The sequence below is a fragment of the Epinephelus fuscoguttatus genome, linkage group LG17 (genome assembly GCF_011397635.1).
Source record: "Epinephelus fuscoguttatus linkage group LG17, E.fuscoguttatus.final_Chr_v1".
NCBI classification, from domain to species: domain Eukaryota; kingdom Metazoa; phylum Chordata; class Actinopteri; order Perciformes; family Serranidae; genus Epinephelus; species Epinephelus fuscoguttatus.
Window position 1 is genome coordinate 16,733,334 of NC_064768.1, and position 20,760 is coordinate 16,754,093.

Consider the following 20,760-nt stretch of genomic DNA (forward strand, 5'->3'; position numbering starts at 1 on the left):
GTGTGTGGCAGGGGTCTTAAAGATGTTCTACAGTGAGATGTAGGTCAAGGAGATACAGTGGCAGCAGATTGCTCATTAAGTGCCAAACCAAGCAAAAGTCTATGAGTGTGTTTTTCAGTGGCAACAGGCCAGCCATCTGCTCTTCTTTTATTCATTCATTAACATGTCTTCTTTGTGTGTGTGTGTGTGTGTGTGTGTAAGCATTCATCACAACAGCCACTTGCTCGCTGGCCAAGTGTACAACGTCACTGATGTTGTTGTCTAAAACCAACAGTTGTGTGTCAGACGGCTCAGATCACATGACCACGGTGGCTCACGATTGGCCGGGTCGATGAGCTAAAAAAGCTTGGCGCAATCCAGAGCTCATGAGTTTCTGGTGACGGCGACAGAGTGACCACAGCGAGAGCGGATACCCAAAGGATCTAACTGACAGGAACCCTCTGAAGAAACACACCACAAAGAAGAGAGCGTATAAAAAGGAAAAAGAAAAATCAAGGGATGACATAGCCAAAGAAATGAGGATCCTACAGCTGAATGAATGTGTGAAAGTAAGTCATATCTTATTTCTTTTTTTTTTCTTTTTTGGTGTCAAGTATAACCTTGGATAGTTAAAAGATGGATAAATGCTTAACAACAACCTGATCTACTGTCCTCGTAAGACACGGCTGGTTTAACTAAATGGTGGGATGTTGGCCAAGTGCAGTTGTTCATGAATGGAACTGGCTGCCTGAATAATGAATGACTGCCAGGAGCCATTTTTAAATAATGGAAAATACTGAGTCTTTTATATGGATTACATGGATTTCAAACAACCATATTGAGTTGACTTTGATTATTGAGATTATGAACCTTGAGGTCAACCTGTTGTGGTAAGGTCTGCCTTTCTGAATAGGTTGTATGCCACTGTCAGTTTGTGGGCAAAGATGTCAAACTAAAGCAGGTCACATAAACAGATGATGTCTTTCTGATTATTGTGGTACTAAAGTCTCTTCCTCTCTCTTCCTTTTCCAGATCTTGAGCTTTAACCAGCACACCTAAAACAAGGGACCTACCCGACCAAACCAAAGCACTTCTATACCAAAGCAACCTAAACCAAACAGAACCAAACCAAACTAAAAGCTCTGAAGCTTGACGATCTACTACAGTATATCTACATTGTCAAGATGAAGCTAGAAAGCGACATGAGCGGGTGGAGGGAGGTGGACTTTGTCCTCAACTGCACCTACATTGTTCCGGACCAGGTGTCGGACCCCAGCTTCAACCTGCCCAAAGCCATGACCTCCATCCCACGCAACCTCACCTTCGAATACGGCGCGGACAATGAGGTAAGAGCAGTTCAGCTCCTTCAGACTGTTTATCTTCCGAGATTAAGGATGGTTTACTCTTAGGACTGGGCAACATATCGATATTATATCAATATCGTGATATGAGACTGAATCTTAATATCTTAAGTGTTGTCTTTTCCTGGTTCTAAAGGCTGCATTACAGTAATGTGATGACATTTCCTGAACCTACCAGACTGTTCTAGCTGCTCTATTGTTTGTCTTTACCAACTCAGTCATTATATCCACATCACTGATGATTATCTATCAAGAATCTCATTCTGAAAATGTCTCGTGAAAGCACCAATACAACAATACAATATATAAACATGTGAAGGCTACCAATCTAACAAACTTCTATGACTAAATTTGCTGCAATCCAGTTTCTTGAATGGCCAGTTCTGTCAGATTAACACTTTACTGTTTAGACTTCTTCAAAATATTAATTCTGTGTTACATAACATTCTGTTGGGCCATCTGCATTGGGTTTCTTAGAACAAAAGATCTGCTGACTAATGAGTTCTTCGCACATTTAATACAGTGCACAGCGTGTTTGTGTGTGTGTGTGTGTGTGGGGGCGGGGGGTGTTGTGGACATGGGGGCCACTGGCAGCTTGAGGTCAGGGGCCTTCTTATGTCCTCTGGTCACCTCAACTTCCATTATGTCACCCTACTGTTTCAGCCATTGTGCAGCTTCTTTGCACCTCTATTATATCGGTATGATATAATGGTGCATGCAGAAACTACTTGCTCAGAACATAAACACACACAGAGTAAGACGTCAGATGATCTTATCGCGTCAAAATTTCCCTCCTTTTTTTCTTCTTTACAACTCTGCCTTACCTATTTTCCTTTTACAACCTTTCTCACTCAGGTGAGTCAGTGAAAGCAAACATAGTAACCCGGGGCTATATCAGTCAGCTGACTATTTGGCACGCTGTGCTGTAAGATCCGGTATCTGTCTGGACATGTCACTGTAATGCCCTGCAATGTTGTCTACAAGCAAGCATGGTTTTAAAAGGGAATTTGTCGGCCTACTGTAACTAAAGAGAATATGGCCATCTTAAAAACGAAGAGAGAGCAAGAGAGATGTCACACTCACTTGTTTTGTTGCTCTTAACGCTCAACACTGTGATGCTTGTGGTTGACTTCGCTGTTCCCTTCCTCTTTTTGTCCAGGCAACACTTTCTGCCGTCCTTCCTCTTCTCTTTCGCTCATACTCTCATCTCTTCCCCCTTGCAAAGCATGCAAACCATGGTGATAAAAATCACTCTGAAGGTTTATTTCAAATCCCCAGCTCGTGTTTACTAACTAAAACACTTTACACTTGATGCAGCCAAACTTGAGTTGGTTTTTTTTGACTGACCAATCATAATATCTATATAAAAAACTTAATGGCAGATAATTAGAGTTCATGTACTACATGTCTGTGCACATGTGATCATTGAGTCATAAAGATATCAGATAAGAAATGACAGACGAAAACAAGCACGAGCACACACTCATATGCTTGTCGGTAATTTGCGCTGTTTAAACTGGCCCTTGTCCACCAAGTGGTTTCTCTTCCCAAACACGGTGTCATGTGAACCTTTCTCCATAACTCACCCAAACTCAAGCTGGGAAATTAATTTCCTGTGATGACCATAAAGCACAGCCACTCCTTTGTTTGGGTGTGTGGGATGGTGCACCCACATGTGTCACCTTACATGCAGGGTACAGGTCACACAGTTATCAGGAACTGGCTTTGAACGAAGGGATTTTTTTTTTCTAGCACAGGTGAGTGTGAGTGTTGTCTAAGTTTGACAGATGAGTCAAATTGAGTCTGGATGAAAACTGAAAAGAAAAAAGTCAGCTGACTCTATTGTCTTTGTTATACTTGTTCAGCACCTGTTTGGCAACCAGGAGAAATGTTGGGCCCACTTGTTTTCATACTCCTCGTAACTTCTTCACACTTTTTCTAAATCTCCCTTTCCTCACAGTTTTTATTCTGAAGTGTGCCAGGACATGCAAAGAAGGGTGGAGGAGGGCACGTGGCAGATGGGGCGTTAGCAACGGGTGCCAGTGAGTGGGGAGCGAGGCAGTGGAGGGGATGGATGGTGGGGGAGAAGCTGGGGAGAAGGAGGGTGTGTTAGGGGGGATTTAGGTTAAAACCAGATGATTAACTTTCGTTGGGGACAGGCAGCCGGCCAGGCCTCAACCCGGCGGGCGCACGAGCTATTTCGAGAGGGTTGAGAAAAGATCAGGGGTTGGGGGAAGGCAGGAGGAAAAGGAGGGCGTTCAGGAGTGTGATAGCGTGGGTTCACTTAAGAAAGCCCATCCTCCTCCCCCGACCAACACCACCTCCCTCCCTCCCCCTTCTTCCCAACCTGGCTGAACTGAGCGGTTAAGCAGTGGCGGCGGCCACAGCGATTCGTTAGTCACGCAACGCCAACAAAGCACAATGTCCCTGTCACACTGGTTCATCGCATCCAGGAATCACCTCACTCAACTCCACGGCCGCTTTACACACACACACACACGCATACACACACTCCCGCTGCCCTCAGTGACCTGTTGTTCTTCTAATTAACAGCATATACATATTTTAGAAAAGCCAAAATTGGAAAATAATCACAAGGTGTTCAGGTGTTCATCATTTTTTTTTTTTTTATGGTTTGACCTTTACACAGGAAGCTACCAAAAATCCTTTAAGAGTCACTTTGAATTACATTTCCTCAATGGCAGGAAGAAAGAGTGTGTGTTTATGTATGGGGGGGGTGGGGAAGGTGGGGCGGGGGGCAGGGGTTACTTAAGGATTGAGCACAAAGCTCCTCAAGATATGGAGGCTGTGTGTACGCCACAGATGCTGCTGCCTGATGGCGTGTGTGTTTGTGTTTGGGTTCGTTTTGAAGAGGGTCGACCCCAAGCCTGTGCACTTTCTATAAAAGTGTGAATCTGGAAGCTATTCTGCACAACAAAGAGGACACGGACTTATCCTGTACCGCCTCGCTTTAGATTTATTATTTTTAACAACACAGTGTTTTCTCATCCAGCTCAATAAAAAACTACCAGAAATGGTCAGAAATGACTCAGTAACCTGGGGAACAGGACAGTTTCCGTTCTTACCACATACATTACTATATGGCCCCGAGCAAAAACGTATGAGAAATCCCACACACATCTCCTATTTGCAAAATAAGTTCAGACAAGCTTTGAAACACCTTTTCCAGGGAATCCAATTATAGACAGATGTGTGAGTCAACTATACATCAATAGGTGACATTTTGTAATCAGGGCCTTGCAGCTGTGACGCAACCTGTCTGAAGAGCAGGCAGAGTCAGCATTATCTTTTAAATTGCTTTACACACTTTTGTCTTTGCGGGTTTACAATCAGAAGTGTAGTCATGTCTTCTACGAAAGTTCGGAAGAAGACAACAAGACAACAGGTGACACCGCTCCCCCTCTCTCATGCCTGTCTCTGGTGTTTACGAGGACAGCAGGTCAGAGATCAGTGGAGTAGGTCAGAGAAAGTGTAATTCTCTTCATTCGATTAACTTGTTAGCGTCGAAAGTGTGTCACCTTGTGGGTTTTAACCTGGCTCTAAAGCTGTCTGGGTCAACATGACGAAGCCAGCACGACTGCAACTGGCCGACAACCTGCTGGACATAAACAAACAATGTGACAAACACACATTTTACGCTACACTATGTTTATGGACTTACAGGAAGATTAACTGTTGGGTGCTCTTGTGACCCGAGAGATGACTTTTTATGTTTTCTACCAAGCGTTGAGTTGGGCTGCATGGATGGATAACTGAACAGGCACAAAGTGATCACATACACATGCAAAACAGGTGCAAAGAGATGCAAAGAGACGTACAGAGACTACAACAATGGGCAAAACAACCATAAAGAGACACAAAATGACTACAAAGAGATCCAAAACAACTACAAAGACACTCAAAATGACCACAAAGAGACACAAAACAACTAAAAAGAGACCCAAATTGATGCGAAACAAATACAAAGAATACAAATGTCTTGCGTCTGTGTAGGAGAGGCCCAGGCAAGTCCGTGCCCAAGCGCCCATTGTCTCATAATTCACCCCTGTTGCGGTGTAACATTCCACATAAGAGGCAAAACATGGGAAACATACTCTAAATCTAATGATGTATTGGTCTGTGTTCCAGGTGATGGGTGTGTTCAGCAAAGAATACATTCCTCAGGGGACTCGCTTCGGCCCTCTGCAAGGAGTCATCTACACCAAAGATAATGTCCCAAAACAGGCCAACAGGAAATACTTCTGGAGGGTAAGGGAAACATACACACACATGCGTGTATCTACATAAACATGCAACATATATATATTTCGGTATCAATGCAGTAACCCAGCTCAGTTTGATACTGGTTTAACAAGGGGGAAGTCTCAAATCTAGATGTCAGAAAATGACCCTGGGAACAGCTGAGGAGTAACTGAGGACGTGTTTTCTTCTTCCTCTCTTATTCATAAAAAAAAGAGACATCCGTTGCTCAGATACAGAAGTTTCACATCAAGTCCAGGTCCGTACGTCAATAAGGAAACAAAAATGCTTTCACACAGTCTGCACTCGCGTAGAGGGGTTTTGGTGTAAATTTTAGAGGAAGTTGCAAACGCTGGTAGCACGTAACAGTGGATTCACTCTCACACATTCATCAGAGCTTTACCGGCACTCAGGTCCTATGCTTCATGTGTCACACACACACAAAGGAAGGGACTATTGTTCACATGCACTCTCTCAGACAATCCTCATCTTTCCGCCCCGGTTAAGTCGACAAGCCATGTTTCTTTTCTCTCTCTCATCCAGCTTATGTCATTTAGGAGTTTTTCTATTCTGCTGAGTCAATTCCCAAAAGGACTTTTTGTTGCCATCCTACGTATTTTCCTTCCGGCTTTATTTCCTGTAACCCTGTACAGGGGGTGTTGCATAGGTGCGCTAGTGAAAGCCTGACGTTCCAAGGGAGTGATTATGTTATCTACGTTGCGACACAGGTGGAGAATGTACGTGCTGCCAAAGGCTTGCCCTGCGCGTGTGTGTGTGTGTGTGTGTGTGTGTGTGTGTGTGTGTGCTTTTGGCTGCCTGCCAGCACTTGTCAGTCAGGCAGCCACCAATTACACAGCGTTTATTTTCATAAGCCAATGCATACGTTTTTGTTGAAAGATGTGGTCGTAGTTAAGCGTACCACTGGCATCTATTCAATCAAATAAATCACATGCACAGAAACAATAATAAAAATACTAAGGGGTGGGAAAGAGAAACAGAAAATGAGGAAAGAGGGAGAGTGAGAGAGACAGTCGCTGGGTGAGTAGTCCAGCCACGCCTCCACACCTCACGCCTACTAATACAGTGACAGGCACAAGCACAAACACACACAGGAGTGTAACACAGAGCAGAGCTGTAGGGTGCATACCAGAGGAGCAAAATAAACTGCAGCTGATAACTGAAGGATATTGAACTGTACATGGCAGAGGTGATTATTCTGACTTTTTTCTTTAATCCTAATTCATTTAAATTGTTTTCTAGTGATTGTTTAGATCATCTTATCTGGATTTTAATCAAATATTATTTGAGCTTTTAATAATTCAAGCATCACATGCTGAAGTGTCTTTATTAATAGTGGATGTGGCCATTGCCATGTGGCAAAACAATAGTATTAATTTTACCATTTTACTATATTTAATAATACCCATTTAACATACAAGTAATGAGTAATCAGTTGCTGTTTTAATTTCATCTTCTCTCTTCCTCTTCTACAGATTTATAGTAGCGGGCAGCTTCAAAACTTCATTGATGGCTATGACGTCCAGAGAAGCAACTGGATGCGCTACGTCAATCCAGCCCGCTCTCTGGCCGAACAGAACCTGGTGGCATGCCAGAATGGCCGGGACATCTACTTCTACACCATCCGACCAGTGGAGCCCAGTCAGGAGCTGCTGGTGTGGTACAGCCAGGAGTTTGCCCAGAGGCTCTGCGGCCAGCAGGTCGACAGCAAACAAAGTGAGTGCAACAGAAGGAGAAGCTTTTTGATTGTTGTATGTTTGGATGTGATGGTCTTTTCCACAGGCTTTGGAGAGGTAAACGATTAACAAACATCTTGAAGCACAGGAAGGCAAAATTTTAGTGGGTGATGTGATGGAAGTCATTGGAATCTTGTATCACTGAGGGACGTTTCTTTTTTCGTACTAAATCTGACAAAATGACAGATTTCAATCTGTGGCTGTGACTAACACAGTACAAAGTCTGCGTCAGGAGATATCTTTTATCTTTGAAATTCTATCACTTCAAAGTGAATAAAGACACATCATTCCCTTCGTGATGTTATCTTTAGCAAACAGTAAAGATAGCTCATGTTATTTTGTCCTGTCTGGCTAACCATAGAGATCATGGGAAACGCACACATAGACCACACAAATCTCAGTATTTCATGAGATGCGGTAAATGATGTGGGATTGTTAAGGAGAGTGGAGAAATCGAAGGGGAATAATGCCTGGTCAAAGTACTATTGTGAGTCATCAGTTGTCAGCTATTAGTAGAACAGCAAGTCATACCCTCATCACCCTGAATGATTGTCTGTTACCACAAAGTCTGATGATTCATACCAACTGGATACACCAGATGCGTTGCCATTCATCTTAGTGACTAACGCTAAGGCGGTATCATTACATTGTTTTATTATCTTAATCTTAAAAGCTTTCACCTTCCTTTCAAGTTCAGGTATGCTCATTGTTTGTCTCCCGAGTTTGATTTTCTGATATATTTATTGACAGCAATCTAGTTTGGCAGCTTGGGTTGTTGAAGCGTCGGGCGGTAACGCTTGTATGCACAAACCCTGAGGACATTTTGAATCAGTTTGGACTTTCAAATGCATCACTGTGCATCTGTTACATCACATGGACAGAACCTAAAATACTGTACACAGTTTTAATCTCTGTAGACAAATCTTCATATTCAAGGGAAAGTCTGATAGTATTATATACAGTAGATGTCAGTCACTGAGCCCTCAGTTTAGAGAAGCAACACAAAAAAAGTTGCACCAAAAAAAGTCAATATCAGTTTAAGTGCGTGCTATGTTCAGAATATATTCACCGCTTTACTCTATGGTCCAACGGCGATTTCCGACAGGAAACTGTAGCTGTTGTATCACCGTCTTCCAAACCAGACTCCACAGAGGAAAAAAAGTGATGTAAAATTGCTGAACACCGGAGCTGCTGGTCTACCACTGCCTCGATATGTTATTTTGTTGGTGTTATTGTGTGATTTTGGCATTTAAAGGGGTTAATTTGGGAACTAAACTAAAGGAGAGATTAAATCAGTGGCATTTAAAATCAAATTTAGATGTGTAAAGCACCATGGTATGGTTTGGGAAATCATCAACTGCGATTTAAAGTACAAATCAATTGTAGTAAATAGTCAAAGCCAGACAAAAACACCCGCACAGCCATATAAACCCTGAAAGCAATTTGCATTAAGACTGCGGTAGAGTGACATGAAACAGTAGCTGAAGCACAGTAGTGGTGACAAATTCTCAAAAAGAAAAAAAAAAGGTGAGGGAAAAAAGGAAGAGATGTTTCACATCTCTTGTGGCGAGTAAGACAGCTATACCCAGAAAAGGTTTCGCAAATGAAACCCAGAATCTTGCCGTACAACTGTGACATGACACATGGACACCCACACACCTCACCACCAACTTACTCTCCCACATCAAAATCACTACTGTGACTGACTGACAGAACAGAAACCTATACTGTATGATTTACGTGTGAAGTCAGACTGAAACTACTATCATTTACCATAAGAGGGAGTGCCTTCTGTGGGCAGATGTGTGTCTGCTGTGTTAAGCATTTCAGCTAACCAGGTATTATAATGGGCTTTTTTTTCTGTTCGATGACATCATTTACTCATCAAACTCAATTGTCATTTTCTTTCCCACAGAATATTTAAATTCTGATGAAGAGTCGGAATACATCAAACAGCACCTACCTCAGCAGACGTGGCTTACAGAGCGAACAAAGCAGGAGATGAAAGAAGAGAGTGATGAAGACGGAGAGGAGAAGATTGATGTGGAGGTGCTGGAAAGAGACACTCCACCTGACACGCCTGACGACCAGATCATGGATTTCAGCAAAAAAGTTGAAAAGGAGGAGAACGACAGAGATCAAGAAGACCAGGGGATCATTCCTTCTCCTCAGCCAGAGCACAGAGAGCCCACCCTGGGCTTAAATCACTCGTATTTACCAGAACACCATCCTGCACTCTCATCTCAGCACAGAAATCTCCCTCTTCACCTCCACGGCCTGTACAGGGAAGGCGTTTCCTCTTACCCCCTTTACCCCCAGCCCAGACCCCTCCAGCCCAATTACCAGCTCCTTCCCCCCTACAACCCACACTATCCTCGCCTCCTCCTACCCTCCTACTCCCCTCCCTTCCCTGGCATGCTGCCCTCAAGAGGAGCCCTCCGATACAGCAGCTATCTGGGCACAGACGGACTCCCATATCCACCCATTGGCCCACCTAACCTGCTGCCAGTGTCCCTCCCTTACCCTCCATCTTCACAGGGAGGTCTGAAAGAACTAAAGCCAAATGTGTCGCCACCACGAGGCGCCCCAGCCACCCCAGAGCTCTCCCCCCTCCCCAAGCCTGACAGTCAACATCAGTCGACTGAGCAGTCGCCCTCCGGTTGCGAGGAAGCCATGAATCTGAGCCTGGCTACGATCAAAAGCAACACAGCAACACGCAATGGCCCCGGCCACAAATCCCTGCCCTACCCACTGCAGAAGCAGAATGGGAAGATCAAGTATGAATGTAATATCTGCTCAAAGACTTTCGGACAGCTGTCAAACCTCAAGGTATCAGCTTCAGCTCCTCTCTCTTGTGCTTATAATGTCATGTATTCCAATTCTTCAACAACAGTGCTCATATTTCTTTCCCTATGATCTGTGTAATTGTAGGTCCATCTCCGAGTGCACAGTGGTGAGAGGCCGTTCCAGTGTAACCTATGTAAAAAGAGCTTCACTCAGCTGGCTCACCTCCAGAAACATCACCTGGTCCACACAGGAGAGAAGCCGCATGAATGTCAGGTACGTCGAAAACACTGAGTGCATTTTCTTCCTCTCTTTACAAAGTCTTTCCTGCCCTCACTGTGACATTGATGTAAAATCGAGAGTGTGAAAGACGCACAAGAAAGCGCTGTGTATCCACAATACATGTAAATACCCTCTGACTCACGTCTTACTGGTAAGGCAGTCTCTTTGATATCCAATGAGCCATTACACACTTTGTCATGTAATTGTTTAGTGTGACATTGTGGGTGTGAGTGTTAAGTGTGAGGCTAGAACTGGTCCTACAAAGAAAGAAAAGCAATCCCTGCTGTTTTATGAAAGCACCCCACAGAACTGGAATAACACGGTCAAGCCTTGATATGACATCAAGATGACATCATACTGGTCGGCTCAGTTCTCCCAGAATAATCCTAAATACAATCCAACTGTTTTCTTAGGGTGTTAACGATCAGTCACATGAGTGTTGCTCACAGAGGCCTTAACCTTTGACTTCATGCTTTCCAGGTGTGTCACAAACGCTTCAGCAGCACCAGCAACTTGAAGACACACCAACGCCTCCACTCGGGGGAGAAACCTTACCAGTGCAAGCTGTGCAGCACCAAGTTCACCCAGTACATCCACCTCAAATTGCACCGCCGCCTCCACAGCAGCCGTGACAGGCCCCACCGCTGCCATCTCTGCTCCCAGGCCTTCTTCCACCGCTTCTCTCTCCGCATCCACCAATGCAGCTGCTGCCTGGCCAACGCTCCGGTCAACGTGCACATGAAACAGATGGTGGAGCGGTTCGACGCCAGCCAGGAGGCTGACATGCTCACAGAGGCTGCGTCAGCAGCGCAGGTGGAGGAAGCGGTGGAGTGCTGGTTGGCTCGTACCTTAGAGGGCGAGGGGAAGGAGGACCAGAAGGAGGCCACTGTACTGCTGAAGGCTCTGACAGTGGCGATTAACACACCGGCGATGCCCTCAGCCCAATCAGCTACATCACACCACAGCCCTCACCTGGCCTATCAGGAGAGGGCCAGCGTTGTTCATCTCCACCAACGGCCAGCAGTGAAGACAGAGGGACAGTGAATTGAAAGAGTATAAAAAGGACATACCATCAACAAAGAAAACAGATGTCGCCAAATAAAACTCCCTACATTGTCTATGAAGGGCATTAAAGGGAATAAAAACTTTGATAATCCAATCAGCGCAGCACCAAAAGAAGAGCATTCCAAAGACTGGGCGAGGGTACTCACTGATTTACTTCCTTGCAAAACTTAAAAAAATTCAAACAGAGGAGGATGTTGTTAAACTGTGAATTATTTAAAATTCTTCTCACTCAGGTAGAGAAATGTTTGCTTTTTTGTGCTTTAACTTATTACTTTTATTTTGAAATTTGAGTCATCTCTATTTATTTAGTTGTATCATAGCTTGTTTTTTCTGTTAGTGTTTGTTTTTTACGCCTATGTGTTGATATTTCCAAGGAGATTCGAATCTCCTAGGAAAACCGCAACTGGACTCAGGATGATGTAATTATGTGGCACAGACCTGTGAATGAGTTTTCACTTGTTAAACTGTGCATTCTTTTACTTTGTGTGACTGTGTGTTTGAGCTTCTGGGTGCATGTGTACAACGAGTGGAAGTACATGTGAACCGACAGGGCATGGTGATGGCACAAACCAACTTTCTGCTCTTAAGCTGTTTGCAACTGTTTTATTTATTTATGATTTTTTAAAAAAAAGGGAAAAAACAGTATTTTTTTTTTCTCGAAACTGTGTGTAAATAAGCAATTGCCAAAATTACAATCCAATAACTTGAATGTGTAGCACTGTTTTTGGATCATTATTCAACTAATTCTAACAAAAGAAGGTTCAGAAAAAGCATTATTCACATTTTCTCTTGATTATACATCGACTTCTCACAGCTAATTACAAAGACACACTGTGCTGAACAAAACCAAATGTATGGAAAAGTCTTGCTGCCATGCCAGAATTAAAAAAACAGATCAGTACCGGGTCATAACGTGAAAAATGTATCGTCATAATAAGATGTTTTTCACGTTTTAACAAGATATTTTAAGGTTATAACAATAAATGATCATGTTTCATGATGAAATGTATACATCATAACAAGATAAATAGTATATGACAATGACAATATCTTGTTATAACATTAAAAAATGCGGGATCTGTCGGTTTATTTTTAGCGTGGCAGCAGAAATCCACAGTACAAATGCCACCAAAAGACACAAAACTACAGACTGGATATAATAACAGTAACACATATGTATACAAGATCTTTGGAGAAATGGCTTTCATTCTTTCTTACTGCAACGTTTTTATGTCGAAACCTAACGCTGAATATCTAAGTGGATTGGTATGTAGCTTTTTACTGGATTCAAATGTTTCAGATATTTCTTACATACAAAGCTTTACTGTAAATGTTTGTAAACTCGAGCTTCGTCCAAATCTTAAACCGACATCGGTACCTCATGTTCAGCATCTGACAACAAAAAACAGCAACGCAGGAGCACAATATTCTAACACTGTTCATATTTCCGTCTCTTAGCACTGTAATAAAAACGCAGCTAGATCTGCGTGCTTTTGGTAGCCAAAAACAGCAGGTGGGTACTATTCTTGAAAATTGTACTACTGAGTCTGTAATGTACTACTTTTATCATTTCATAGCAGTTTTTTCTTTTGTACAATATGTTTGTCACTGTAGTGTATTTTTGGAAACAGGTTATGAGATGTTGAGAATTTATATGCAAGAGACTATTTTGACAATACTTTTATATTTACATGATGTAGCATATTAAAGATATTGTTTCTATACGTCCAGTGTTTTGCGTGTGTTTTCATGCCAATATAAACTTTGAATGGCGAGACAATGCAGTGACTGGGTGGACATAATGAAATCATTTCTGCAGTCCCATGATAAATGAAGCATTGCACTATTTCTAGGGGTGCATGAATGACTTTCTAGAAGTCATCTGATAAGGATTAGCTCACTCTGTGAAATCACATGTTAGTTTCAGGAAGGGGTGGGTGGGAGGTTTGAACCCAGGGTGGTGAAGCTCATCTGTGTGGAGTTTGCATGAACTCTGTGTTTCAGCATGGGTTTTCTCTGGGCACCCCGGCTTCCTCCCACAGTCCAAAGACATGCAGGTTAATTGGTGACTCTAAATTGTCCGTAGGGGTGAATGTGAGTGTGAATGGTTGTCTGTCCCTATGTGTCAGCCCTGTGATAGTCTGGTGACCTGTCCAGGGTGTACCCTGCCTCTCGCTCAATGTCAGCTGGGATAGGCTCCAGCCTCCTGCGACCTCCAACAGGATAAGCGGTTACTGAAAATGAATGAATGAAAGCCATCATGAGGGAGCTGTCACTGAAGCTTTCATCCAAAATGCTGGTGTTACTAGTTATGTTTCTTCCACCCTCTCCATAAGTCCTTAAAATTAAATGACAAAATGTTTTCTAATGTGATGCCCCTTTCAGCATATAGAGATTACTAAAAAGCTGTACAAATCACTGTGGAAAATAAAAAGTTAATGATGCATAAAGAAAATGTCGCCTCACAGCAAGAGGGATCCTGGTTTGAACCCTGGGGTGTGGGAGTCCTTCTGTGTGGAGTTTGCATGTTCTCCCCGTGTCAGCGTGGGTTTTCTCTGGGTACTCCGGCTTCCTCCCACAGTCCAAAGACATGCAGGTTAATTGATAACTCTAAATTGTCCATAGGTGTGAATGTGAGTGTGAATGGTTGTCTGTCTCTACATGTCAGCCCTGTGATAGTCTGGTGACCTGTCCAGGGTGTACCCTGCATCTTGCCCAATGTCAGCTGGGATAGGCTCCAGCCCCCCCGCGACCCCTAACAGGATACGTAGTTATGGAAAATGAATAAATTCTTAAGGAACTGAAGTCAGGGGAGTGCATGTTTAACAATGAAAAATTGTGTCAAAACATCTGTTTACAAAGTGTCACACAACTCATGCAGTATAACCGCTTCATCATCTTGAGGGTCGCGGGGGGGCTGGAGCTTATCCCAGCTGACATCGGGCGAGAGGCAGGGTACACCCTGGACAGGTCGCCAGACTATCACAGGGCTGACACATAGAGACAAACAACCATTCACGCTCACATTCACACCTACGGACAATTTAGAGTTATCAATTTACCTAATCCCCAATCTGCATGTCTTTGGACTGTGGGAGGAAGCCGGAGTGCCTGGAGAGAACCCACGCTGACACGGGGAGAACATGCAAACTCCACACAGAAGGGCTCCCACGCCCGGGATCGAACCGGCAACCCTCTTGCTGTGAGGTGAGAGTGCTAACCACCACACCACCGTGCCGCCCGCAGTATAATTCAATTCTCATTTATGAAGTCATGTGTTCATTACTTCCCAAACTGACAGCCTTTTCTGACGGTAAACTGAATGGAAAGTGAAACTTGTCTCTGCTCTCTTCAAAGCCAGACTCCACTGACAAAAACTAATTTTAATTCTACCTTGCTGAACATGGGGGCTGCTGGTCTACTGCTGCCTTATTCAGGAGTTTGTTTGTGTTATTGTGTGACTGTGGGGAATCCTAACCCTTTAATACAGCAAAGTCACACAATAACACAAACAAATTAACTGATCGAGGTAGTGGTAGCTTCCGTGCTCATTATATTTTTGTCAGTGGAATCTGGCTTTGAAGAAAGCAGATAAGTTTCACTGTCAGTTCAGTTTGGAAATGGTTTCTGAACAGCTTCCATCTGAAACAGCCGTCTGTTTGAGAAGTACTGAGTATAAGACAGGATAAATGGAGACTTGGACCATACTGCATGAGTTGTGTGAGTTTGTAAACCGATGTTTTGATATAGTTTTGCTGTTGTTAAACACAGACCCCTGTGACTTCAGTTGATCAAGATTTTTCGTTCACCTGCGGCAAACCCCAATTCACTCACTCAACTTATTTTTTTTTTCTGGAAACAGCTTGCACTCAATACTTTTAGTTAAGTACAACACGGTAACATAAAAGTTTTGAGTACATCAGATACAACATAAATGTGTCGCATGACCTTTGTCTGACAGGAATGCTATGTCAGTTTAACATAACTATCTTTGGTGTTTGAGCATTCAATTTTATGCCATATGAATATAAAAACACTGAGTACACATTTTACAACATTTAAAAATAATTATTTACTATAAAACAAGAAATGAATTTTGAACCAGGAAGTTCTCTTTATTTCACCTCAGCACAACTAACTGTGTATGTAACTGAACACAAAACTGCAAAATACAGTATCTTTTACCACAATATGAACTGTAACCCAGAACCATTGTGAAATATTTAAACATTAATCACTATGTAATGGGTAATGTGAGGAATTTAGAACACAGCTCTAACTGCCTCTGTGGACCACGCTAATGCGTGCGTGTTTGCGCACGAGACCAGCGAAAGCACATTAACACACATGAAGGCGGTGCCCATGTCTCACGGTCTCGCGCAAGTGCACACACGTGAGTGCGGTGTACAGAGAGGCAGTTAGAGCTACAGGCTACAATGAGGCTAAAAACAGAGTTCAAATGACGTTTTTCCAAACAACTTTTTATGTCAGGGCTTCAGGTCACTTGGATCACTACGGACGAGCAGTATGGAGATATTTTGTGGTGTGTTTTTGGACGTTTGAATCTGGGGCGCCGTCAGCCTCCATTAGGTGCGCAGTTGTGTTGCTACCCCCTCTCCCCTTTGATCTCTGCAAGTGATATGAGGACTCTAAAACTTCACCTGAGCCTCCCTTGGCATATGGGTGAGTAGATAATGGCTGAATTTTCATTTTTGGGTGCACTATCCCTTTAAGTGCACAATGATAGTGTTGTTTATTGGCCTTAAACTAATTAGGCAAATTTGGCTTTATAATTTTAAGTCAAATTAACTCAAAACTCAAAAAGTGTTGACTCAACAAAAAAAAAATGTCAGGCTCACAAGGATTGAGTTTTTGAGTTGAGTGAACATAAAGTTTTTATGTTGTTTTGACAATCTGGGGCAAGCGTACTGTGGAAGCGAGATGTGTGCATTTTTCTTGTACGGCCCTCAGTCATATGCTGGCTCTTTAAATTGGCACTCAGTCATCAAAACTTTGAGAACTCCTGGGTCAGAGGATATGTTATAAAAGCTCTGCCCCTTCCTTATCTTCGTTTTATTCTCATTGTCTGCTCATTTGACACGAGACCATTACCGATGCCTCATATCAAAGTAGCCAGAACTGCACACTTGTAAAATTCCAGCAAAACTCTAAGAACTGAAAGATATAATGACACAGATACTTGACCTTTATATTGCAGGGAGGGACACGACACGTATGCCCTTGAAACATCATGCTTACTAATCCTCTCTTGCTGGTAACAAACTCTAGGAAGTCCCACACTACATTCCCCCGATAGGTTCCCTTTTCAGGCTCTCTTTCCTAGAAAATACAGGAAATGAAACTAATCGCTAACTAGTGAAACTCAGAAAAAGCACTGCTTACATCACATTATTTTATATTACAAAATCACTGAGTATGACAGCAGATACTTCTGGTTTGGAGTTTATAATGTTTGCTGTCACGTAACTTTAAAGGAAGGGGGCATAAAAAGACCTGTTTCTGATTCTGTAACTCTTGTGTCAGATTTGAGTTTGATTACAAAACATTGAACGAAAAACTGCTCTGAGGTTGGAAATCTAATTTAGTCAAAGTCACTGATTTTTTTTTTTTTTCCTCTCGAGTGTTTTCTTATCACACTTGTTGATTTGAAACCTGACTCTTTACCGTCTTTAGCGTGATGCATTCGCAGACACAGCAGGCATACCTGAACGAACATGAAACCCCAAAAATATGATTCTAACTATATCACCGTCGTCCCATGGCAGTGAGACACACTTTCAATCTACAGCAAAGTTACTGTAAGCATGGTTGGCCCTTTACAGTAATTCTCTTCCAGTCTCCCTCTCCCTTTCTCTGTGTCTTAACCACTTTCTTTTTCTTTTTGCTGTGCAACCACTCCTCATTTTATAGTATTTCCTCTTGCGATCTCTGTGGGGTTCTCCCCCATAGCAAACACCCACACACCACTGACCAGAATAAAGGCACCTTAGACCTTTATAACATGCTGTCAAACTGCTGTGGTGACAGGAAATCCTTTTCTTCTGGCAGGCTGTCAGCTGCACTGCCAGCTACACGTTCATCCTATTGCGCAACTGAGTAATAGAAGCAGATGCCATTGTTAGAGTTGAGAAATGAAATGCCCCTCTGCTGTTCTGATGAAGTGAAGAAGAAAACAAAACACGGTAAGATCCAACATGCCCTTAACACAGACAGATAACTCACTGAGTCACCCTCAAACTGCACAATTGCCGGTTTAAACACTGTTCTTTAAAACATAAAGTCACTTATGTCATACTCAGCCCAGGCTGCATCAGTGTTTTGTCAATCTATCACCAAGTTTGCTTGTGAAGTCTGTCCTACCTTCTTACCACCAGCTAAATAAAAAAGGATGCACCACTAAACCTAAAAAAAAGTCTTAAATATCGTAAATTGGTTGCTAGGAAGCATCTGTGGCTCTGTCCAGTCGAAAGCAATCAACTATATAAACGGGAATTGTGGCACACAATCTGTAACATAACTTCTAAATGTGCACACTTAGAAATTAAAGTGTTAACTAGCGCCATATATACATATATCATCTGCTTGTCCCCACAGGAGAACCTTATTTGGTTCCTGGTAGAACCGTTTATAAAGGTTCCACATTGGACCCTTTCACACTCCTTTTCCAGGAAATTAGCTTTGGTTCTTGAGATGACTTCAGGATTCATTGGAACCTAGCCAAACCAGCCTGCATTTCATAATGCGTAACCACTGTAATCAAGGATGTGTCATCAACAGAAGGCCAGTAAATGCCCAACAGAATTAAACAGTATAGTAGCAGGAGGGCAGGTCTCATTAACCCTAGAACACTAACGTCGGGTGATTTTCACCCGTGCGATTGTGATCATGTGATTTTCAGTGTGTTGCTTTTGTCTGAGTTGCGTGGGTCCTTGGGTAGCTTCATCCTGCTCAAAGATGTCATTGAAGGTAGTTGTGTTTCCCTGCTCCCATACCTGTTTTTTTTCAACGGGCAAGTGTTCGGTTGATTTTCACCCGACGTTAGTGTTTGAGGGTAAAATATTTTTCGGGTGGATTTTAGCTGAAGTTAGTGTTTTTTGTATTAATTATCATGCCAACAAGTAAGTAAAACACAGCTAAGTTTCCTTCATGTTGGCAATCATTAGCTATATTTCTTCTTTGATACGAAAGCTAACTTATCCCTAATTTTTCACTAATTTTAGAGCCTTTTTATAGGGTCCCCACATGATACCTTTTTTCATTTTATGATACGTTGTATAGGGGGAAATATAAGGAGAGTACTTCAATTTGCCATGTATTGTTGAACTTTAATATATTTGGATGAGAAGTACATTTTATCTGGTACATTATATCAGGTAAAATATACCCGATGTTAGTGATGGTGTTTCTAATTGTAACATTAGTGTTCGAGGGTTAATTACCTGCAAGCTTTTGTTCTGTTATTCATTTTTATCCAAAAAACCCATTCCATGTTGGCGGAAAAGGTGTATCAGAGGGCTCTATCTAGAACCCAACATAAGGAGTTACATCTAGAACCATCTATGAAAGGTTCAACCCAGAACTGCGTATGAGAGGCTCTACTATTCTATGCTATCCAATCAGAACCCTCTTTGGGGGAGTGCAACCATCTCCAACTCTCCACTCTCCTCCACTCAGCTGAGCTCCTGTGTGTGTATAAGAGCAGGGGCTGAGCCCCGCCTGCAGTGAAACACAACACGCCATGACCAACAGCAAAAAAAAAATACAGTATGAGACTGTTTATTCATGTTTTTTAACAAAATTATGAGTGCTTGTTTCATTTCAGTTTAGTGTGAAAGTCTTTATGGCGGGGGATAGACATACAGAGGTGCAAAACCAATGACAACCACGCTCACCACACCTCTACGAGTGCAACAAAACCCCAGGATAAGAGAGATAGGAGATAAGAGTTTTACATTAATGCAGACTGATCCACGCAAAAGATGTACAGACAACAAAAATAAACACTAAATGGAATACCGTTCATTTGGGCAACTCAGGCAAAGGCTGCACTGAAAAACAATCACTGGAGAATATTCTCTTAAAGGGACAGACAAATTCCCCCGAGACAGCAACAAGACCAAAAAGATTGAAGGGAGAGTGTGTTATTTTGCACCTATTTATTTATAATGTAAAAAAAATAATAAATACATGTTTAGGAACAACTTGGATGCAGGGATTTTTTTCTTAATGCATTGTAGAGCTTTTCATTTGTCAAGCATACACATTGGATTGATTTTACCGACTGTATTCACTTGAAGTGCACACTGTGCAGCTGTATTATCCAAGAAAATGGATCAGATTGGGACTCGGTATTGGCAGATAATCGATATTAAATGAGTCAAATCAAGATCAGGGGGAAAAAACTTGATCAGGACTTTCCTAACTTTAACCTTTGTCCAGAATACATTGGCTCCAGTATATACTGCACAACCTGGCAGAGAAATACACTCAGTCAACTGGCATAAAGTAGCATCTAGGCTCATATATAATTTAGAAAAGATCAAAATTGGACAAAACCGAGTGAATGAGAAACACTGTCAATTATGAAACAACAATGTCTTTGGGACTGTTAGTTGCCTGTTTGAGAGGATAGAGCTGATGTGAATCAGACATCCTGTTTAATTTCTCTCTCTGAAATCTCATGACACTTATTCTTTGAAATCAGACACCCTAAAGTTCCCCTCTGCCACTGGCCAGCCGTATAGCACACTACATTCATGCAGCTCGTATGTATCGCGACAGGACATCCTTTAACTTGCCACATGTGGTGGTTGACAGGCAAAAATGAAAGAAACACACACAAAACGAAAAACATAATGGTGTCAGGTTGCGGCATGTGAAGGTATTTTTACAGTTGTGAACAAAAAATCTGTTCCAAGTTATCTCTTCGAAAATTCGTGATCAGGTCACTGGAAAAAGGATGGAAACTTTTGCATGTACCGTGCTGCCCATCTAGTGCATTCATCACATGGAAGGTTTCTTGGGTACACGTTACAAAGTACCAATGAAAACATTCAGGTAGGTCATTATGTCATCTCAGATTGCGTCATGCATCTACCTTACATGCAAAGAGCTTTTTCTCTTCTTCTAAATCTGACATCCAGGGGCAGAGTGGATGCAAAGTTGCCCGTTCCTGTTCACTGGGCATCATTAGTAGATCCCTTACAGGAATCAGCAGCACTTGCCAATACACTGACATATCTTCCTGGATTCAT

General features: G+C 42.5%; 1 protein-coding gene across 2 annotated transcripts; it reads left to right on the plus strand.

The window, feature by feature from the left end:
- The first annotated feature begins 1,148 nt into the window (after positions 1–1,148).
- Positions 1,149–13,209, plus strand: prdm1b (PR domain containing 1b, with ZNF domain). Of its 2 annotated transcripts, XM_049603143.1 has the most exons (6): positions 1,149–1,325; positions 5,490–5,609; positions 7,094–7,334; positions 9,270–10,183; positions 10,286–10,414; positions 10,901–13,209. In XM_049603143.1, the coding sequence occupies exons 1-6, from the start codon at positions 1,164–1,166 to the stop codon at positions 11,462–11,464; spliced, it is 2,130 nt and encodes a 709-aa protein (XP_049459100.1). In that variant the 5' UTR covers positions 1,149–1,163; the 3' UTR covers positions 11,465–13,209. The 2 variants fall into 2 exon arrangements, with proteins under 2 accessions (XP_049459100.1, XP_049459101.1); XM_049603144.1 differs by lacking the exons at positions 1,149–1,325; positions 5,490–5,609 and adding an exon at positions 6,712–6,807.
- Positions 13,210–20,760: the final 7,551 nt, after the last annotated feature.